A 16,519-nucleotide genomic window follows, 5' to 3' on the forward strand; every position below is an offset into this window, starting at 1 on the left:
AATAGCAAAGTAAGATTATATCTACATGAGATCATGCATGACCTGATAGATAATATAATATGTGATATAGAGATGACGAGTTTGGATGAATAACGGGCAACTGAGAAAATCATAGGGCAGCAGCAAGTTCTTCCATAAATAGGGTAGATGAATGAACATAACATTTGCAAGTGATGATAGCAAACTGCTAAGACACATCAAATCGCAGCAATTGCTCACTAGCAACCAAAATGACAGACCAAGCTATGTCATGAACATTAATATTGGCATCAATTGATAAAGCATTACAGCTACATAACTAGCATCTAATTCACCCGGTGTGTCATGTGACCGCAAACCTGTTAAACCAGTTTGTCAATAACACAATACTTGAAGCCATCTCAACAGTATTTCACAAGCTTAGATCATAGCGCACCCTTACGCTATAGTGTGCACTTAGGTCACAGCAATTATGTGCAAGTTCTTAGTGCTATATCTGCAGCATGCATGTTAACTTCAATTTATTGTGATACAATAAGTTACATTTCATTTATTTATTATAATTACTGTACAAACTCAAAATTGAGTATAATTGTACAAAAAGAAAAAAGTAGTTAAGTAATTAAGGTAGTTACTCAGGTATAGTTACATGTTCAATTTACTCTTAAAAGTTTCAAGGCTACTGCATTGGTTGGCAAACTGTTCCAGAGTCTAATAGCATGAGGATAAAATGAATATTTATAAGTCAACATGAGTTTGCAACTGTGTGAATCAAAGCGGATGACCCCTAGTAATACTGTTAATTAGCTGTGAGCACCCTTCGGGTGGATTGATACATGTCAATTATTAACTATTATATACATTGTGATGGCACCCACTGCAGATGTTGCAGCATATCTGTCACACTGGCATTCCAGTCATAATTATCAGTCACAAAACGTGCTGCCCTTCTCTGTACCATCTCAATTTTAGACCATCCATGGTTCCACCCATAGGCAATTCTAAGGGGGGCATGGCCCCCCCCTGCTGAAAAATAACTGTTTAAAAATCTTGGGGAAAAGTTACAGTATAGATTGGAATTGTTATTTTTAGCATTTTTCATGTTTTTAGCATAAATTTTAGGCTGTTTTCACATTGCAAAAATCCTGCAGCTTCTGAGGGTTGCACCCCCAGAAATTCTACTTTATGCTACAGCCAAACAACAATAGCTAGTTATGCTGTTCCCTACTTGGCCCGGTATAGAATCGCCACTGCACTGGTTCCACCGTTCTAAACGGATTTCCTGATGCACGAGCCTCATGTCGAGTGCACGGATCACGTGATCTCCAAAATAGACTATTCAGTAATCATCCATTCTATACTGTTTGAAATTATCTGGCCCTTCTCATAGCCCCTATAGGTCGATTCGGTGGGTTTCAGGTGACCGTTGGCAGGGGCGTAGCTAGCCAGGTGATGGAGGGGCAGGCATGCCCCCCCCACGAAACACTCAAAATCATTCATAATTGCAAATAAGGCTAATGACCCAATGGTGGGCTAGCCAAAATACGGTGTTGTATTATTACAGCTTAAATAACTAGCTACGTAACCATTTCAGTACTGACTGCTTCCAATCGAGGTAGCTATATTCGTCGAGCATCATCGCACGTGCCACAACTGTACTCCAACAAATTCATCCACAGTCCGGTAGAGCTAATACTTTAGTGCAAATACAGGTTACTTTACGTTAGCCACAGCCTGTGCTGCAGTCCTAGCACACTGCTGACAGGATGACGTATTCACTCACTTCACTCAGCGAAATTCAAATGCCATGTATTGCACGAAATCCCACCTGTCTTGCTAGCAGAACTTGTAAGCTTGACTGATCCACCTGACCGGCTGGCTGACAAAGTAAAAACAGACTGCACTGCCGTACGTACAAAGGTCCAGTGTGATTGACTAGGTAAAATAAAATTGGTACATTTATTTAGCTAACACTTTATCACCTCGTAGACAGTAGGTTCGTAGCATCATCTGGTCTCCTTTGTCACTTGTGAGTTGTGACTCCTGCCGTGGAGAAGCGGGTCACTCTTTTTAGATTCAAAAATGTTCTATCACGCGAGTAATCTAGGCTAAATATAGAAGTATGTGTCTAATATTTTCGTTCGATGGATTCACGAGCGAGTTGAATGTTGTGTGTGCGCATTCACTAGCAACCCCTGGTGATACCGCGTAGTAGTGTACATAATTTACAGTCATTTGCGTGTCAGTTTAATACTGGTAAACTTGTGACGAAGGTTTTAAAAAAATCATTTAGTGACTGATGGGGGGGGGGGGGGGGGGGGGGCAAATGCCCCCCCTTAGCTACGCCCCTGACCGTTGGTTCAATAGCCGGGCTTTACTCTTTTCACCACCTTTCTGATTCATAACCCTTACGTAATATTAAGCTCAAAAGCATCCAGACTTCCTACTGTAGTTGTTGCTCTCTCTCTTCGACTTTAGGGCACTCGTCTAGTAGTTGCCGCGAGTAGTCGACTTTAGGGGGAGCGTCCAGTAGTTTCCGCGAGTAGTCGACTTTAGGGGAAGCGTCTAGTAGTGTTAGGGTTAGGGTTAGAGTTCAGCTTTGGTTTCTTCTTCACCTTTAGGGTTAGGTTCTTCTTACTATATACAGCTTACTTCATGAGTCACATTTATAAGATAGAAAAGAAGGGAATCAATGGATCTGTGGGAGTCGCTGGAGTCCATCTACCAGCTCTTGGACCATTTCTTCGAATGATTGTTGTTCCCAACTTCACCTTCCTTCTCTCCAGTCAAGACGAAGTTTCCTTTCGGTCAGTTTCCTCAATGACATATATCACCAGCAAACATCTATTACATTTAATAGTCACTGTTCATTTAATTCCATAGCATCTACCAGAAGTCACCATCTTTCACTAGTCTCTCCACAGTCCACCATTAATTCTAGGAGATATTCTTTTTTTGTCAACACAACTTTCTTCTGGAACACTGTGCCATTATATATCCTTGAAGACAGTAATCGAAAGTCTTTCCGGCATCACCTTTATAATTACTTATGTGTCAAGTAACTTCTTAATCACTGTTTTGTGTTTTGTTGTGTACTGTTTAGTTTGTAGTGTACTGTAGGTATATGTATATGTATGTTTGTTTTTTGTAGGCGGACACCTTGTACAGGCTTTGCCTTTTGTGTATGCCTTCCTTTTTGGTAAATTGATAAAAATAATAATAATAATAGCTAGCAGCGGTAGCATAATCGGTAGACGGTAGCACACTGGACCATCACACTGGGATCCAGGGTTCGATCCCCCTTCAGGATTGTACTTTTTTTTTCGCCCTTTGGTTCACCGTTTTTTGTCTAAGTTCTACAGAGATGTGAAATAGGGTGAAAAGAGTGATACCCCTCAATAGCCCCGGCGTTATTGAACCGACTTTCGGTTCAGTAAACACTGCCTTAAGCGGATAATAAAGAATCAGCTCAACTATAGCTATTTACAATGGTGCTGGTAGCTAGTGCACACAGCTCTATGACTACGCATGCACATAACGACACATGATCAGTTACGTAATTTATAGCGCGCTATAATATGCCAATTGCAAGCTGTAAGGACATTCCGCTCCGTGTTTTAAGTCATGTTTGAGTTCTTCGTTTATTCTGCAGTAATAGGACTAGTTGTATTTGCTGTCCTGTATTACATAATATCATCCAGGCCCAAAAGTGCTCTGGTAAGTTGATCATGCGTAGCTATATAGCGGCTATAGCTACGTAGCCATAGCTTGTTATTAGCTATATAGCTAGCTAGCTACAAGGCGTTCAGTTGCACATTTGGATACAACCTTATATACGCCTGTTGCAGGCTCATGCAGCGCAATCTAGCCATTATATATAGTAATAATAGCTAAACCATAAGTAGCTAGCATTGTCATGTCAGTTTACCACTGCTTTATAGGGTCTGTTTACTCTGTGTGGCTATAGGCATGCAGGGATTAAAGGTGTATAGTTATCAATATCAATATTGCAGGAAAAACAACAAAAACTGAACAACAATGATAGAAATTGTAAGGTGATTCCAGGATGGGATCAGAAGCCAGCAGATTCACAGTAAGTTGGTTAGATACAAAGAAAGATTTGTATATGCAGCCATTTTGGTGCACCTTTGTTCACACATATCAGATATCCACATCATGCATCTATGATTAACTAACTCCACGCAGCATGTCTATATAGGGTACTATATTGTGTAGCTTAAGTCTTCCTTATAATTCAGTCATGTAATCAAATCAGACGCATAATAGCTAATTCTGTTGACTTATTTGTACTCAAGTTAACAAAGCTACATATCAGTCAAGGGCTTTAGTGTAATGTGAACTTGATTTCAATTTTGATAACAAAAATACTTTTGATGCCAGGTGTCTTTCATGCTGATTCATTGCCACCATCCCACTGGTACATATGACATTATTACTAAGAACTGCAAAAACAATTGAGTTTGTTATGTATACTAAGTTGATACACTTTATAACTTTAGTCATGAAATACATAGGCAAAGGTGTATACATGCAAGCTTTCTCCCTCCCTACATACATATAAAGTACTTTTACAGCTAGACTCTATAAGAGTATGCAAAGTTATATAGATCAAACTTTCCAAGTATCTGCTTACTAGTACATTAATACCCTACATGTGCATCTAAACATAAAATTACTTGTAACTATAGGGAATAATACATTCTACATAAAAATTATGATTTAAGCAAACAAGTGGCTATCAAGATAAAAGTTATTTGATTTGATAACTTTATATACTAGCTATATCTGTATTACATAAAAATGTACTAGATTTAGCATGCTAGTTCAGACGTAGACGTATACGTATATACTGAACATATAGTTATGTACACCCTCCGTACATAATACGTACAGAGGTAAAAATCTTTTATATTTGTGTCACATGATTGCTTTATAGGATGGGTGATTTAGTTGAAATGCACAAATATGGTAGTATGCACGAATATCTACTTCACCTACATAAAAATGGTCACCAACCTGTTATTGCATTCTGGTGGGGTCAACAAAGAGTTGTGAGTATTTGTAGTCCTAAGACTTTTAAGGATACTGTCAAGTTAACCAACAGACCAAGTAAGTATAATTCAGTGTCGTCATGCATGCATATAAATAGTTTGTATATAGGATTATAACAGAATTACATTTTACAACTAGCTATAGCACTTTAAAGGGGATGATGAAATTTGAAATATATGTATATAACAGCTATATTGTGTTCAAAACCATTTAGTTAGTCCATTTAGTCAGGGGAGGGTCTAGGGAGGTTTCCAAAAACTAGTCATTTATATTCAGGCAATTAAAATTGATTTTGCTAAATGTCCAGATGGAAACATTCTAATAGATCAGTCCACAGCCATAATGGAACAGTCAAACCTTTATCATTTAGTTTACAACCAACACAGTAGACCTGAAAATTTTCCTGGGGGAATGCTCTCAGACCCTTACAATGGCATCCCTATCTGTCGTATGCTTCAAACGTCACATACGTAGCTATAGCTATAATACTGTTTAGCATGCTCCCTATATATATGCCAGCAGAATTAGCAAGCATAAGCAGCCTATATCAATGTAATTATGTATAATAATGCTGATTTTTTTTGGAGAATATAATATTATTATCTCAGAATACTGGGGGAGCATGCTCGCAGACCCCTCTAGATTTAAGTGCACATGCAACAGATAATTTGGAAACCATGCAGTCACCAAAATTCCTGGAGCAGGGGCGGATCCAGAGTTTGGAAAGAGGGGGGGCACCTTTCTGAAAAACAGTTGAAGACCAAAAAAACTTGCTGAAAACCAGTTGAAGACCCAAAAAAAAAAAAAAAAAAAAAAGGTCACAACAATAATAGCTAGTTATCCTTACCAACTATATCACATCTGTTATGTAAAATAAAATCCTATTTATAGCTTCATAGGTAAGCTACACTGCCTCATGAACATTGTGACTGCTTTATTAGAGTAATTGACTGCTCTATTAGAGTATCTCAATCTTGTATGTAATTTCTTGAAGGGGGGGGGGGGGGGGGGAGGGGGGCATTTGCCCCAAATGCCCCATCCTGGATCCGCCACTGTGGAGCCACCCTTGTTAGCCTAAAACTGAATCAATACAAATATAGTCAGAGAGTTACTAAGTTTTATGGCTTTTAACTGCTGCCAGTGAAACTTTGTGATTTGTTAGCTGCACTGCTGCACCCATGCATGCACTGTATTCATAGCAGATATAGTAATTGTGTAGCTAAAGTACAATAATTATCATTACTGTTCTTCAGTAACTGTATCCATATTGTGTACTGTGCAGGAATCATGTATGATTATAATGCACAGGTGTAATTATATAACGTAAATATCTACAAAACTCAGTGATTGTGGGAGCATTAGCTATGTTCTGAGGTAGTTGGTTCCATGCATAGTTTGAAGGGTAAAAGGAAAATTTAGAACAGTCTACTACTGCCAGTACTACCACTACTTGTTGTAATACTATTATCATTAATAGAAGAACTGATGTCACTGTTTGAACCTGTTGTGGGACCGCAAAGTATACTATATGCTAATGGAGAAGAATGGGAAGACAGAAGGAAATGGTTATATGAGTCACTAAAAGGAACATCTCTGGAAAGTTATATACCTATGTTTGTAAAAGTAAGTAAGCATGTTCAAAAATACATGAGAAATGTTGTAGTATGATTATGTAATGTTGATTGTAAAGTTGTATGGTTTATAAAGCTATGCATATAGCCATAGAATTTTCCTACATGTGTCTGAATCTAGATTGCCAATGAAACTGCAAACACATGGTCCCAACTTGGTGGTGATAACATTGTGGATGTGAAGGAGGAATTTCTAACTATGACACTCAAAGCCATTACTAGGACATGCTATGGTAGTTTGTACAATGATGATGAGGAGGTCCGCAAAATGTCTAACATATATCAGAAGGTATAGGAACATAATAATTGCACACACTTGAACCTAAAACATATAACATAACTGGTCTGATTTAAGCAACAAGGCCACGGTAAGTAAACATTCTGTGCATATACACACAACACTATGTAGCTAAGTGAATGATGCATCATAAAGTGCTTTCTTAACTGTCTCAGACTATCATGCTTTCATACACATATCCACTAGCCAAGAAAAAAGGTTTAGACACCTGCACAACCTGTGATTTTTGAAATGCAGCTCATCCATGGCCACTACATAGACCTTATTACCTGCGTGTCCAATTATTAAATAGAATAGTCCATCTTTTAAACTTGCATGATTATTTACAGTGTTGCTGTATAGAAATGTAACCTCTTATTTCATTATCAATAGTTCTGCAGTTCACCCTTATGATTTAGCAATCTTGTTTCCCATTTAACCCTTCTAATTTAGCAATCATCTTATACTAAAGGTGTCCAAATCAGATGCATTTATTATGTACAACCTTCATATGATAAATTGCTCATAAAAATACCATGGTGATATAAAACAATCTTAAAGGACAGAATAAGACCAATTGAGAAAAATGAAGCTATAAAGCCTGGTGCATTTAATGGATTCTTGCAAGACACCTATAGATGAACCGGCTACATATGGATGAACATGTGTATTATGTACTTTATGTGCAGATATGGAGTGAGATGGAACAAAATGTGCGCATTGGTCTCCCTACGCCAGGCAGTGACAGGGAGAAAATGTTCAACGAATACTCACAACAACTAAGAGATGTTATCCAGGAGGTAGTTGAAAAAAGACAAAGTGGAGAAGAACAAGAAAGTGTTCCATTTATGGATTCTTTACTTCAATCTGGTGTCCCAGATGAACAGGTCAGAAATAGAAATAATAATTATGACAAGTTGTACAGAAAAGTAGTATAATGCATGAACTTATAGCTAGACTGCATGCCCATTGACTTTGAGTCTAAGAGCTTTTCTACACGATGATTTTGACTCTCTGTGTTTACAAGCTTTGGGTCCCAGGATAGTAATACAAATAAAGCTTTTATATCATAGTTTGTCAGAAGTTGATATGCTAGTGAAGAGAGATCTAGTTTTGGACCCTAGCTGCTGTGGCACTTTAGTGTATGCCTAGACTGCATGTTGCTATAGAAGATCAAGTCACCACTGGGACTTTACATACTTATTGATGTGATACAAGTATATATAATTTTATTATGTAGCTGAATCAAATTACCCTTGTCCTTTAATTTTCGTTTCAACACACCATTGTCATTTTTTGTGTCAACTTACAATTGTCCGTAAATGGCAACTCTCAGATGATAACATACTTAAATAGATTACAAACCATTTGAAAGTGATGCATTTGAGACTTGCATTGGTTTAAAAGTTACTTTCAGCGTATAGTCAAGTTCAGCTTCATAATTATACTGCAGTTTATTGTAGATTGTATCTGATGGGATCACATTTATGTTGGGAGGTCTTCATAGTTCAGCATACCTACTGTACTGGACAATACATTACCTAATGCTTAATGAAGATATCTACCACAAGTTGGTAGAGGAGATGAAAATGCAAGTAGGAGCTGATCGAAGAGATAAACTGAAACAGTATGTCTATGATCAAAACACGTAAGTACAAGGAGTAGCTATAATATGCTGCCAAGATATTGTACATAATAACATTATAGTAACAAAAACTGCTTAAGTGAGAATTACTCTGACAGTATATATGTAATTAATAAAATGACAATGGGAAGAGAGTGATTGAATTTAAAAAAAAAGCATGTATAAAATCTCTGACTATAATATTATTGTTGACAGCAATGTTATAGTTCTATACAGTACCAGCAGTGGTGGAGCAGATAAAGAAGTAGTTTTGATAATTACACAGTGGAGTTTGAAGCATATAACCAAGACCATATTATTAACTGTTGATACAACAGACATATGGAGGACTGTAACATGCCCTGGGAAATTTTTGAAGCTCTGATACTATTTGTAATGGTAGGGCCTATAGAAGTGTGTGGCATGTCTGCCACCTATGTATGTACAACACCACAATTATTTTATTAATAAAAGTAATACATGTAATGTATAGTAAACTTTGAGCAGAGCTAATGCCTATGGCTATTGATATGGTGCAAACTGCATGTAACACTTTTAATAAAATTCATTTACGTCTGTTTCAGGCTATTACGTCAAATTCTAAATGAGATTCTCCGTCTGACAGCATTGAGTACCTACGTAGCACGTTATTCTGATGATGACATTGTAGCTGGAGGCTACCACATACCTGCTGGTACACCAGTTGTGATTGCTTTAGGGGTGTCCTTGAAGAATAAAACTGTCTGGAAATACACCGAGAGGTGAGGATTTAATTAATGTTGCTTGATAAAAGTCAAACACAACATCTAACTGTAATGAATATTGATAATTGATGCATACATTTATTTGAGTGTGATTAATGTATTGTATCAGACCTTCATGTACATTAAGAAATCATGCACTGTATCTTTTTATTTTTTTATTTTATTATTGTTTTTCAGTACATAAAATTATACTGAAAGCCACTGGCAAGTGCTGCCAGTGACACACTACATAAAACAAAATTAAGAATATTATAAGTAATTAGTCACAATAGTACTTCATATATTGGTGATGGTGACACTGTTGAACAGTGGCAGCAAGGACAAAGGTAATGCTGTTTGAAATGATCCCACAAGAAGTTGTAGAGTTTGTGTTTAATGGTGTTTGTAGATAGAGACAGATCTATTTTAGGCAGTGAGTTCCAAATGCGTGATAAACGATGGAAGTAAAAGTTCCAAGCTATGCTGGAGGAACATCTGTGATGGATCATTTTTTTGGATAAACCAAAATGCGTATTAGAAGAACTAAACTGGACATACTCAGTAATGTTGAAATGTGATGACTGTTGCTTGTAAGACTTAATAAAGAACATAATATCTGAATACATACAGTATGATAGTAGTCTCGCGTGGCCAGACCGCGTTTTTCCATGTATTGGGTGGGGAAAGCATGGCCAGACTGCTTTTTTCCCGTATATTGGGTGGGGACTTTTTTCCCCACCCACTAAGCTATTTCCCCACCCAATACACGAAAAAAAGCGGTCTGGCCATGCGAGACTAGTAAAGTAGTACTGTATAGTAGGAACCACAAAGGAATAAGCGTGGCCAATAAAATAACATCACCCAAAATCCAGCCACAATTTTCCCAGATGACAATGAGGCAGTATTGGTTAAGGCTGAACGATACTACCGTTTTAGCGATATATCGCGATATTTTGAAAGTATCGATATCGCGATATTTTGTTATTAACTATCGTGATACCATGCTGTACATTACTGTCATTAAAAATCCATTTGTTATGCAGTACTAGGCTAAGAATCCTTGTAAATGATAAAGTCCACCCATCTGGTTTCCCCTGCAGAGAGGTGTGAACACCATAACAACCTCAAAGCATGCATGTGTTACAATAACTGTTACTGTAAACAAGGTTGATAGTGGCTAGTTTGCTATCACCTATAAGGACTTCCTGCAGGAATGCTGAGCAATATGCTATGTAGCACCAGCTATGATTGACTTATTTGTAAGTATCGTGAACTATTCAGTATCGTGAATAGTGGCTTTAGTATCGATCGTGATACTAAAATGGCAGTATCGCTCAGCCCTATAGTATCGGTTAGGTAAACTAAGCCCAAACAAGCTTTCAGTAGAGATTTCCAACTAAATTAAATAATTAACATTCCATGCATTCATTAGTATGAAAAATATTGTGCTATTTTCAGGATCATTTTAGTGCAAACCCCACCTCAATTGGTGGTTCCTATCAAAAGATGCAAGCAAAAGAAGTTGACAGTGTGATTTTTGTGTACAGTATTTTCAATGCTTTTTAAGTATAGCGCATGGCACCAAACACAATATTCAAAGTGTCATAAATCTAGATAGGAAACTATTAATAACATGAAATTTTCACCACATATCTATTTTATGGAGAACAGCATATGAGCTAGGTAAAACCTCTCAAGAGTGACCACTTCCTTGTAGACTGACCACTCAGATTATTACATGAACAAAGCAAGTGATTCACAAATAAAACTGTGTGTATTGTGTAATACTAAGTATTACCCAATGTATTTTCAGGGATAGCTAACTAGTAATATTATATAACATGGTAAGTACTGGCAACACAAGTCACAATTAACAAATACTTTGGAAACATGACAATCAGATAACAAAATGTAAGACCGGTATTATTTTAAACTAGATTTGTTTGGACATTTTTCAGCTTTACTTGTCACATTGTAAGGATGATAAATATCATATAATATGCAATGACACCACTATGCTATGAAGAGAAATTATAAATAGTTTCTGACCAAAATTACAATCACTGAAGCTGCTATAAAATGGATCAAAACAGCATTAAATACACCAATATGCAGGTAAGTGTTAAACCATGTAAGGCTGGTATCACGTGCCATGCAGTCTCCACTTTTGAAAAGATTATGCTCAACCTTGAACAATTCTGCGCAAGACAACACAGGGGCGTATGCAGGATTTTTCCAAAGGGGTTTCCACTAAGGTGTAGATCTGTACTAAGAGAGGGGACAGTGCACACCTGGAGGAGACCACTGTTCAGTGTGCGAAGCACACTCTGCGAAATGCAGAGCATGAGCTTTCTAGGGGGGTCTGGGGCATGCCCCCCCCCCCAGGAAATTTTTAGAATTTTAGCTGCCAGCTAGAGATTGAATCTGGTAGCAATTTTGACAGTAATTTAGTATAAAAATTGTGTACACCACATAGATTATTTACTGAGGCCTCATCACTATAAATGCCACAATTAACCACATAAGATCTGCATGCAGGCACAGGGTTACCAATATGAACTCAGTAATTTAAGTGTTTATGCTAAGAATGGTCAATCCGTGAATAACACTGCTGCATATCACTTTTTAGTATCTTAATATCCAATAGTATAGAAGCTTCCTACGTGAGTATAGCAATTTGTTATGCATAATAAATGCTGAACTGTACCAAAACTGAATATGTCTTATAAGTGCCTACAGTTAGGTACCTCTACCACTAATGTCAATGTAAAGCTCCATGCAGAGACACTCAAGAATACTTGTAAAAAAATAATCATTATCTGAAATGTTAAAACTTTACACAGTCATTATGTAGCTAAATATGATAGCTTTTATTCTATATAACTGCAAGTCAACTGTCTATGAGTGTAGACTCTAGTAATCGACAAAAGAAACTCTGCTTTCACTTCCAATACTGATAGAATGTATTGAGTACCACTGTACACATTACGTAGTGCCAAACCATTCAATCTATCATTGCCCATTGTTGTTCTTTAAACTGTTGTGATTCTGTGCAAAGCACTAAAGGATCGCTCAGCTTCACATGAGGTTACAGGCAAAACCATAATGTGTATTAACATTTTTCTAATATTAGGTAATATCATCGGGTTTGCAAACTCAAGAGCAGATTGTGGAGAGTCTGGAAGAACTTCCTTATCTTTAAAATAAGTGTGCCACATTTCAAGTTCAGCTTTTGCTGATGATTTACAATCTACTTCCAAAAATTCCAACATTTCATCATCACTAATACCACTATTTGAGGTAAAGCAAGAAGGTACAATTTTCAAACACTTTAATGCTAAAATTGAATGTTCAGTAAACCTTGATTTTATTTCAGATTTCAAATGGTCTATAAAAGGAATAGCTAGGGACCTTCTGTAATACTCTTCAACAAATGAAGCTGGATGATTCTCTCGTATTGTTTGTCTACGACATAATCGTGGGGTAGTTATAGAAACATCATGTTTGTTAGCACAACGTGATGCACCTTCAAACAATGAATGAAATTGACAGTCAATATCAGATCGTGCATCTGTTAGGACTTGTTTCAAAACATCAATGTGATTAATGGCTGCTACTATGTCTGTAGCTCTGCCCTGTAAAGATCTAGTTAATCCTTCGGTGTAGGATAGGTATCTTTCAATAGTGTGCAGTGTTATAATGAACTCAAAATCAAGAATTGTCTTGCATAAAGGATGTAGCATCTGTGACAGCATCACGTGACCACTCTGTATGATTAGATACAATGTGGTCAAATGCCTGTACCACAAATCCATAAAAGTGTACATGAAAAGCTTCAATACGCTGTTTCCACCTGGTTTTGCATAACGACTTAAGCTTTGAATTTGAATTTTCACAAAGATTGTCAAGTACATATTGCTGCTTTGGATGACTATCATAAAACTGATGAACTGTTGTCATAATAGCATAAAGATTGCGCGTACTTGAATTGAATTACAAGAATTAACCACAGCCAGGTTCAGCACATGGGAGCAACAATGAGAATATAATGCTTTTGGATGCTTTTTCTGAATTAATGCTGCACATCCTTTGTATTTTCCAGACATGTTACTAGCCCCATCATAAGCTTGTCCTCTCGGCAATGTAGGGTCTAACTTGCATTCAGAAATAGCATTCTGTTAGTGTATAGTTGCACATACAGCTTCACCAGTCGCACCATGTTTAAGTTCATAATATCCCACAAATGATCTACAGATTTTATCTGTAAAAACAAAGCGAAATGACATTGAGAGCTGTTCTTTGTTTGCACCATCAGTGCATTCATCACAGATAATAGAATAGAGACCATTTTGTTTAATTGCACTACCAATTTTTTCTAAAGCTAGAGAACCACAAATCTTGATAATTTCGTTTTGAATTCTTGAACTGGTGTACTGTGCATTCTTATAGCACCTTCTAGAAGATGCTTTTGTAGTTGTGGATCACCTAGAGCTCTGAATTCTAGAATAGCTTTGAAGTTTCCTTTGTTTTCAGCTTGAGGTGAATTAGAATCACTGTGACCACGTAATGGAATGTTTTGTCTACCACACAGAAGCACACAATCGATTATATTGTATCTAATTTAGGGCAATTTGCTTCACAGTTTTTCTTATGACTTTAGTTGTAAATTGTATCCACTGTTGGTTGCTTGCCTAAGTGAGCATCTTTGTAGTTTTCAAAGACAACAACAGAATTTAGGTGAGCTGATGAAGATGCATGTACTTTAACTTTTTCGTTCAGTTTTGTCCAGTTGTAATACACTTTCTGTACTAAATTTTTTGATTGACTACCAGAGGAAAATAAGCAGCATGGAAGACTTTAAACACGTGTTTCATTGTCAAAAAATATCACAGCCTAGTGTTTGGTGACATACTCCTCCTTAGTTTCATCTGCCACCTTCTTGATCAAGATCTTTAATCCCATAGAACATAATACTATTATTAACAGTCATTGTATCACAATTTTTGTGTGGGGTATTGTAGAGGACAATTCAAACCAGTATGTACTATAGCCAGACTCACAAAATCTATGAGTTGTGTTAGCCCTAACTATAATTAACTCCAAAAGCACCTCACTCATAGGTAGCAATCAATCTGAAATTAATGTGCTAACATAGCCATATATATACCTTGTAATGCAGAATATTGAGTTTTTTGCATGCATAAAATGCTACATATGTATGTACATAATCATTAACAATGTTTTTGTAGGTTTGACCACACTCAGTGTTCCCATTTGCAAGGTAAAAACACCTTTGCCTTCTCTCCATTTGGTTATGGTCCACGCAGATGTCCTGGATATCATTTTGCATACACGGAAGTCAGTGTATTTTTGACCATCCTACTACAACAGTTTACTATCAAACCAGTTGGAGAAGCTAAAGATGTGGGAAGAATTCATGGTTTAGTCACTACTCCTAAAGAAGCTTTGAAATTTCAAGTTCACCTGATGAATCAATAGCCAAAACAGTAACAATATCACATAGCGTTATAATTATAGTATTGCATGCACTTATCATATTTTAACATGAAAATTGTACACAAGCATGAATATGTACACACATTATAATATACACAAATTGCAAATTGTAGTGAGGCTTCAATGATAGAAAACTTACAGTAGTATACCATTGCAGATGTTTACCATGCACACAGAATGCGCAAACAAACATATAGTATCAATGGTACGTAGTGTGGTTATGGTGTATGCAGTCACTGGACTGGACCAAAGTAATGCACGATCACAAAAATCGAGACCTACTGGTACCTGCATGTTCGATTCATTTCATTGTACTGGGGTGGTGTGGCTGCTAACAATTCTATGTAATGTTATACAACTACATACCATAATTCACTTTATTTTCGTGCAAAAAAATTTTAGTGATAAAAAATTTTAATGTAAAATATTTTTGTATGATTTAGCTATATTAGAGCAATTCGATCTTATGTAAAAAATTTTGTGTAAGAAATTTTCATACAACTTTTGCATAGAAAATTATTTTGCAACGGAAAAAGAAAGCATATTACGTATACGGTATATACTACAAATGTTTGCATATGGAACAGTTCTGATATATCAAGTCGTAGCAGACACTGTATATCTGTGTAACTATCACTGGCGATGTATGATGATACCTTCTCAACATTGTAAAAAGTTACAATAAAATTGATCACCAGATGATATAGTCTTTCAGATCATGAACAGTTCAATTCCTGTTGGTGTGACCTCACCAACTCAACATAATTATACATTATCAGCTCACGTATAATATATATATGGCTGTCACAGAATTTTAACACTTTGAACACAGCTTAAGTAGTATACCATTGCAGATGTTTACCATGCACACAGAATGTGAGAACTAACATATAGTACAACTTTATCTTTTATCAATGGTACGTAGTGTGGTTAGGGTGCATACAATCACTGGACTGGACTCAGTTTTTCCCCCAAATATTTGGGCAACTGGTTGGAACAGAATATGTTAGTCTCATATGGTTAGGCCACTTCTCTCCCCCCTTTTACACACATACACACAGAAAGCAATGTGGCCATGCCAAACTTATTGCTACAGCTATACATCACTTTTACCAATGGATAGAATAGCAATCAGCTGTTACCACTTAATTTTGTTCTCAATTTTGTAGACTGAAATGATCATTAGGATGCATGGCTACTACTATTCTACAACATAAGCATGTGCTGTATAATTTATACCCTAGAGTGGTAGTCATATGCATACAATTGAAAGAAAAGCTTGACTGTAAAATGGTAAATGGATCTTTCATCATTAAAATATGAAGTCAGTGATTTAGCTAACAATTGCTGCTGAGAATTCAAGAATGATTAGCAGACGATACCTGCTCAACTAAATTGCTACACAATATGAATATATGAACAGGCAGTGGCAAGTAGACAGGTCAACCTGCATAGTCTGTATTCAATGTAACAATAGCTACAACCAATTAGCCAAATGTGTGCTTTAAAAGTCCAGTAGTTCAGTCCAGTGATTGTATACAACCATTATAGCGTTCAATAGGCATTGAGGAGTTGAATACCATAAAACAGCCAGTAGCTTAATATTCCTGGTAGTGTTCAGAACACATAGATGGATTTAGGAGACACTGTCAGGGGGGCGAGGGGGCAAGGGTAA

General features: G+C 36.8%; 1 protein-coding gene across 2 annotated transcripts; it reads left to right on the forward strand.

The window, feature by feature from the left end:
• The first annotated feature begins 3,558 nt into the window (after positions 1–3,558).
• On the forward strand, positions 3,559–14,953 carry LOC136243319 (cytochrome P450 20A1-like). 2 transcript variants are annotated; one of them, XM_066034844.1, is made up of 9 exons: positions 3,559–3,696; positions 3,993–4,072; positions 4,937–5,109; positions 6,530–6,675; positions 6,805–6,972; positions 7,650–7,847; positions 8,424–8,608; positions 9,169–9,345; positions 14,577–14,953. In XM_066034844.1, exons 1-9 carry the CDS (start codon positions 3,604–3,606, stop codon positions 14,824–14,826), a joined length of 1,470 nt encoding a protein of 489 aa, XP_065890916.1. In that variant the 5' UTR covers positions 3,559–3,603; the 3' UTR covers positions 14,827–14,953. The 2 variants fall into 2 exon arrangements, with proteins under 2 accessions (XP_065890916.1, XP_065890917.1); XM_066034845.1 differs by lacking the exon at positions 14,577–14,953 and adding an exon at positions 12,461–13,649.
• The last annotated feature ends 1,566 nt before the right edge of the window (positions 14,954–16,519 follow it).

This window comes from Dysidea avara, chromosome 13 (genome assembly GCF_963678975.1).
Source record: "Dysidea avara chromosome 13, odDysAvar1.4, whole genome shotgun sequence".
NCBI classification, from domain to species: domain Eukaryota; kingdom Metazoa; phylum Porifera; class Demospongiae; order Dictyoceratida; family Dysideidae; genus Dysidea; species Dysidea avara.

Coding starts and splice junctions, on each gene's coding strand:
- LOC136243319 (XM_066034844.1), top strand. CDS start 3,604: ATGTTTGAGTTCTTCGTTTATTCTGCAGTAATAGGACTAGTTGTATTT. Junction 3,697..3,992: donor CCAGGCCCAAAAGTGCTCTG/GTAAGTTGATCA, acceptor TCAATATTGCAG/GAAAAACAACAAAAACTGAA. Junction 6,676..6,804: donor ATATACCTATGTTTGTAAAA/GTAAGTAAGCAT, acceptor GTCTGAATCTAG/ATTGCCAATGAAACTGCAAA.